General features: G+C 29.1%; 1 protein-coding gene across 1 annotated transcript in view; it reads right to left on the bottom strand.

The window, feature by feature from the left end:
* LOC117182620 (filamin-A) overlaps positions 1-7,169 on the bottom strand; it is a 240,572-nt gene that overhangs the window by 180,637 nt on the left and 52,766 nt on the right. The window contains exon 2 of the mRNA XM_033375719.1: positions 3,183-3,576. Coding sequence (XP_033231610.1) covers positions 3,183-3,549 — 367 coding nt within the window. The 5' untranslated portion in view covers positions 3,550-3,576. The remainder of the gene's footprint in view (positions 1-3,182; positions 3,577-7,169) is intronic.

Here is a 7,169-nt window from a genome sequence, read left to right as displayed (position 1 = left end):
TTGCGACGATTTGTGTTGACGCACAATGAGAAAACATATATGGGCAATATAAATGCGAATATCATTTTTTTTAAATGCTTGAGAAAATTAAAATAAGTGATTTTAGATAACAACAAAAACATCTGAATACAGATTTCATACTCTTTCCACCTTTTTGAAAAAATTTTTTGAAAATTAAATTACTAGAACCCAATAAGAAAATTCATCAATTTTTCGCTGAATGTAAATTCTTTTTAACTGAAAATTCTGCCATAATTTATCTCTGCCACTATTATATTTTTGGTTCCGAATTTATCTCTTTTGTTAAAAAACGCTATTATTAAGTTTATGATTGAATGATTTTTTGAACATTCGCTTTGTGCAGTTAAAAATTAATTTTCTGAACTGAAAATTTCACTAATCCATTTTTGGCTGAAATTTAACTATTAAATTTGTCATTGAGACTTCATTTTTCATTAAAAAATTAACTATTCGATTTTGGTACAAATTTGATTTTTTGTTTGGTTTGTTTAAAATGCAACTTTTGCGTTACAAATTAATCTATATTGGTTGAGATTTCAACTATTTTGTTGAAAATTAGCTGTTTTTTGTTAAACTTAAATGGTTTTTATTTAAAATTAACATATTTTATGGTTGAAATATAAACTATTCCAATGTTCTTTGACCATTCATATTTTTGGTTAAAGTCGACTGTTTTAGATTTAAACTTAAAATATGTTTGTATTGAAAATTCATCTAATTGGTTGAAAATTTAATTATTTGAATAAAAAGTTCAACTATTTTAATAAAAATTTAATTATTTTGTTCAAAATGTAACTGGTTTCTTAAATATTATTTTATTACAGAAAATTCCTTCTTTTCGTTTCAAATTTTAACTCGATTCTAAAACATTCATATTTTTGGCTTTAAAATTCAACTATTTAGTTCATAATATATGTAATTTGTTTAAAATGCGTCCATTTTGCTTGAAAGGTCATTTATTTGGTTGTAAATGCAACTGTTTGGTTGATAATAATTAATTTATATGTTTTTGAACATTCGTCTGTTTGTATTGAAAATAAATATTTTATGGTGAAAAGTTCTGTGCAGAAAAATTAATTATTTGTTAAAAAAATCATCTTTCTCGATTGAAAATTCATTTTTTCAGGTTTAAAAGTCGCAACTGTTTTTTTTTTTTAACATTTGCCTTTCTAGCATGAAAATTCAATTCTTTTGTATAAAATTCGGCTCTTTTGGTAGAAAATTAATCTTTTTAGTTTAAAGTTTAACTATTTTTCGAAAAATATAATAATATATTGTAAATATTATATTTATGTTTTTTATGCGTTTATCGAATGAAGTAGAAGAAAACATTTGCACCTAAGGGGGGACGGTTTCAAAATAACATGACGTAGTTTTTGAACGGCCTCTTTTTAACCTTATGAATGTTTATGAAGTTTGCATTTAAACAGATTTATGCTGTTTTAAAATCAAAAGTAAAGTTAATTTACAATAATTCCTATTTGAAAAAATGAAATTCTATTGCTTAAAAATAAAGTTGCAGTTGTTAGTTCTTTTTGCTTCTAAAATCGCATCAAAGAGATACAAAACTGAGACATTTACCTTATCTAGTTATTAAAAATTGATAATGGTAGTAAAAATAAGAGACTTCCAAAAAATTGGACGCGTTCAAAGTAATGAGTTTAAAGGTCGAAACATTCAACATTGAAAAATTTTAAAGAAAACTATTAAAACTTGGACAATTTTTTACCTGAAGAATTGAACATTTTTAAACGTTTAAAGAAGCAATTTCGTATTTAATTTCCATTTCCCAAAATAAGTGAATTTCTGACTTTTTAAACTCTCAAAAATAGTAAATGGCTCAATTTTCACTTGAGAATAAGTTAAACCCCTATAAAATATAAGATTATTCTAACCAAAAAAAAAGATTAAATATTGTTTATGCGGATTTTAAAATTCGACAAATTCCTATTTTCGAAAATTTGATATCCCAAGATTTGGGAAATTTCCAAATTTTATGAAAGGTATAAGTTTTTTTAATGGTGAAAATATGGGAAAATTTAATTTAAAGTCAAAATTAAATAAAAATAAAACTTAAAAATGTCAAACATTTTAAATTTAAAAGATTTCCAACGTGGGTTTAAGAAAAATGTTCACATTCGCTGTCATTTACGAAAAGTAATCTTAATTCTGAAATTTTGAAACAGAGGCTGTGTTGATTATGATTTATCCTGTTTTTAACTCCAACAATATTTAAATTATAAGCATCCTTCTTTGAAAGAAAATTCAAATTGTATATCAATTCAAAATAACATTATTAACTAAAAAAATATTTTAAAAATATAATACACTTCCTGACGAAAGGACTTTTTTATAATATTATTTTTTAATTCTTTGTTCGTTATCATGCCGCACGGGCCTAACTAAATCTTCAAACTTTTTTTTAAAATTGATAATGATACTTATTATCGCCATCTAAAGGTTTTTTTATTGTATCACATCCAAAAGTGCGCCCCGAACGAAAACAAATTCCCCTCGATTTTATCGAAACTTAATAAGATTTCTTTCCAAATTTTTGGTATATAGATACAGCAACTCAATAACTACAAAGTCAACTATCGTATTTTTTTAAAAATTAAAAATTGCATTTTTTCATCACTGTCCAAATTTGAGAAAACGTGCCCTTCGAGCGACAAAAACTTCATCCTCCATTTTCTCAAAGCCTAATATAAGTTTGTTGTCAAAAGTTTTTCGTATCCATTCATCAACTCAACGGCTATAAATCTAATAAAACTTTTTTTTTATTGAAAATTAGATTCTTTGTCACCATTTAAACATTTAAAAAAAACGTGCGCCTCGAACGAAAAAAAAATTTCCACTGCATTTTGCAAAACCTAATAACATTTTTCAATCAAACTTTTTAGGGTTCAATTCAACATTGATTTATTTTGAAATAACTTTTTAATTTTTTTTTTTAAATTGAAAATTCTATTGAGAACATTTCTTGTCTCTAGGGTAAAATTTAAAGAATGCGGGTAACATTATGGCATGCTACCTTTCAATTCTTTTCTAAATCCACCCTGGACCTTTTAGCTCCTAAATGATGAAAATGGTCCAAAATAAGGACATGTATCCTATTTAGTTATTAAAAATTGATAATGGAAGAATGAAAAATAAGTTACCGATGTTGACAAGCTTGACGCCATCAGCCTCAACAGCCTGCAGTGCAGTGGAAACATTTTCCAGGTGATGATGTTGATTAGCAGGTCTGGGATTCCATCTAGGAAGACGTCTTTTGGTGAGAACTTCAACTAGGGCACACAATCTTGTGCCGTCCCTGAAATCCTCGGCTAGGTCCAGAACTGGTCCACCCCCGGCATCACCAGCCTGTTTCAGGTGCTCGTTCACCCAATTTCTGAATGTCGTGGCCTGAATTTCCACCCACAGGTCTTCATGGCCTTTGATGGGCATTCCCTTTGCTGCTGTACCTTCGGCTGATCGGGCCACCAGACCCACCAGCTGTTCCGGTCGAAGTTGTTCCGTCTGCATTTTCTTCCTTTTTCTTTTTCAATGCCCCTGCAATTAATCATCAGTCATGTTAGAATTCAATTGTCATCAATTACAATATTTAAAAGGGTAGGATTATAGTTAAGTTTGATTCATACGATTTTCAATTCACCGGAAGTTTGGGTGCAACATTCCCATCCTCTAACTGTTAACACTCAATAATCTTTAGAAGGTTTTAATAAATCGACGGAAATAGCCACCTATTGTTAAATATAATAATTAAACAATTACAGGATTGATACAAAATACCAATTTCGAAACTCCTTGACTTTCCCTGATTGTTCCATACAAAATTTTCAATTTTCTCTTAAGGTTCTAAATTTTCCTTTTCGAAATAAAAACAACCTTTCACTAATGAGATCAATAATGTTAATACAAAGAATATTTGTTTCTAAATTTATTTTAATTGCTTTTAGTGAGAACAGTCATACAGAATTTTTTGACGAGCCATCCACAAACTGAGTAAGACATATATGCAATGTATGAATTTCCAACCAAGTAGTACAGTTTTCAACTCGAAAATATAAATTCTGAACTAAATATGGAAAAATTAATTTGTCAACAACACAGTAAACCCCAGAAATAAATTTTATCTTTCAAAAAGATAAAAATGTTGCATCACATTTATCTAACGAAAGATAAAATTTATCTGCAAAAAAGACAAAGTTCATCTGACGTAAATATTTTTTTGACATAGGTTATATGTCAGACAAAAGTAAGAGACAGAAGATGTCTGAGTAAGAACCCTCAGCCAACTTCAGTCCCTTACTTTTGTTGAACCAATCTTCAGTTTTCTATCGAAAACTATTTGGTATAAACTAACCAAAGTGCAGACTGTGTATTCAGTAATTGTCGGCGAGTGATTTTTGGGTTTAAAATTAGTGACATAAAGTAAGAATATTTAAAATTGAATACCGTGAGAATTTTGAAATTTATGAAGGACATTTTTTCTGTGAAAATTGATGCAGCCGTCTGACACATAACCTATGTCAAAAAAACATTTACGTCAGAGAAACTTTATCTTTTTTTTGGATAAATTTTATTTTTTTTTCAGATAAATTTTATCTTTCATTAGATAAACGTGATGCAACGTTTTTAACTTTTTGAAAGATAAAATTTATTCCTGGGTTTTACTGTGAAAGTAGTTACATTTTCAACAGAAGAAATCAATTTTCAATTTAAAAAGAGAATTCTCAACGAAAAGTTTATAATAATTGATATCTATACGAAAAATATTTTACTTTTAAATAAAAAAAATGTATTCACTTTAACTGAGTTAATTGCATCTTCAACCACAAAAGATGAATTCGCAACGAAAAATGTAACAGTTTATATTGAAATAAAAAAGCTTTTATAATTTTAAACCAAAAATAGTTCAATGCAAGCAAAAAAACGCATTTTCAACCAAATAGTTTTGATTTCTAACAAAAAAAGATAACATTTACATCAAAATAAATAAATTTTTAACGAAAAAGAATACATTTTTAACATAATAGATGAATTTCCAACACTATTATAAAAATTAACTTCATCTTCTGTTTATCTAAAATTCCCTGATATAAAATCAGGTTTCCTCTGACATTCTCTAACTTTCACTGGCTTTTAAGAATTCACGGACCTATAGCAACCCTGCGAATAATCAAATTTTTAAATATTATTCTATATGCATCAAATTATGTCAATATATCTATTTATCTGGAATAGGCAGAACAAGCGCACTTAATCCGCCAGCGGAGCGGCAGTAAATTAGCACTTTATTGTACTGCGGCGAGCGGCACGTAAAGTGACAGCAAAGAGAAAGTAGTGGGTGAAAAGTAAGAGAAAAGTGAAAAAGGACGGAAAAGAATTCATATTAAAACTGCGTTTAACTACGAAGTGGATTTTGGAATAATAACGTTACCCCACGCGCATACGTACGCGGTACAATCAAGCACCTTTTTCCAGAAAAAGTGCTCTTATTCTGCCTATTTCAAATAAAGTATCGTATACAACACGGCAGTAAAGTTGTTTTATACTCGGATGCCGTTTTACTGTCCTCGCCTTCGGCTCACACGTTAAATTCTGCGTCCTCGTATGAAGTTCAACTGTACTGCCTAGGTACATAATCTACTATTATTGAATAGAATAGAAAATAGTTTCAAGTTAGAAATAATTTATTTATACTGACTATACAAATTTAACTGTATACCATAAAACTACTTTTAAAAATCGATTTTGAACAAATCCTTGCAAAACCATATGTACCAGATTTTTCGAATTAATTTTCTATATACCATTTTTTTTCGAAAAACTGTCCCTTACCCCGTTACGCACTGCCGCCCTCCAAATTATGAAAATAATAATTTTTTCATTTGGATTTAAAAAAAAAACTCCATAAGACTAATATTATAACTTTCTTATATGAGCAAAAACTGTAAACAAATATCGGAAAATATAATAGGTGAAGCTTTCCAGGAAGTCTGCTTAATTTTTTACACTGAATTTTGAAAACATGGAAAAAATAATTTCATAAAAACCACACCTCTTTATTTTTTTTCAATATTTAAAAAATATTTCTGATAATATTAAAAAGGTATGCAACCAGTTTCCTGCGATCTAAGCCTTTTTAGAGACGAGGAACATTTAAAAAATATATAATTTCAGGATCTTTATCCTAAGCGATTCATCATTTTCGTGTGCCTTTCGTTGTTTCCGAGAAAAATGCAAAAATTCTAATTTTCAAAAATATTTGTTTTCAATATGAGGAATCTACTTTGAAGAATTTTAGAAAAAGAGCCTCCAGACATAGAGACTCTTTGTTAGTATAAATGATAAAAATGAATGAGAATTTAGTGTAATATCGTTTCAAAACAGGGAAAACAGGGTTTGCGTATCAAAAATTAACATAGCGGTTTTCAGCTGTCAAAAATAATATTTTTGTTTGCACAAATGGAAAGGATGTTGCATTAACTCTTATAAAACTTGTGAGAGTTTAAAATGTGCTATATCAAAATTAACAAGCGAAGTAAGACGATATTCATACATTTTATTTGAAAGAGCGATAACATCGCTTGAAGTTGCCATACAAAGCATATGAGAATCTCAAACGACTATATGAAAAATAAACTTACTCCGCCAAAAGATTTAGCCTCCAGAAGGAGGAACTAAATACACAAATTAAATAGAACTAAACACATAAACACGCGTACAATTATTACAATAATACAATAATACGAGGGTAGTTCAATAAGTCCTTAGAATGACCAACAGATGGCGCGCGAATCGCTCCAAATCATCTGTTTTCAGTCAACACCACTCCCGACTAGATAGATATATGGTGCAGTCACAGTCCACATCTTCTGAGTTTACGTGTTTTTATAACCAATTGAAAAAAAAAATTGTTCGTTAAGAAAAATGGAAAAAAAACGAGTTCAGAGCGGTAATCAAACATTTTCATTTAAAGGGTTTAACTCCATATGAGATAAAAAATGAATTGGACTCAGTTCATGGCAGTTCATGGCAGTTCAGGAAGGCCCGTAGAAGCAAGTACTCCCGAAATCATCAATAAAATCCACGATATGGTGTTGAAGGATAGAAGATTAAAAGTGCGTGAGTTAGCTGAG

Source organism: Belonocnema kinseyi, chromosome 2 (genome assembly GCF_010883055.1).
Source record: "Belonocnema kinseyi isolate 2016_QV_RU_SX_M_011 chromosome 2, B_treatae_v1, whole genome shotgun sequence".
Lineage (NCBI taxonomy): Eukaryota > Metazoa > Arthropoda > Insecta > Hymenoptera > Cynipidae > Belonocnema > Belonocnema kinseyi.
The sequence above is the reverse complement of the archived record's forward strand: the minus strand, read 5'-3'. Positions and strand labels throughout refer to the sequence as shown.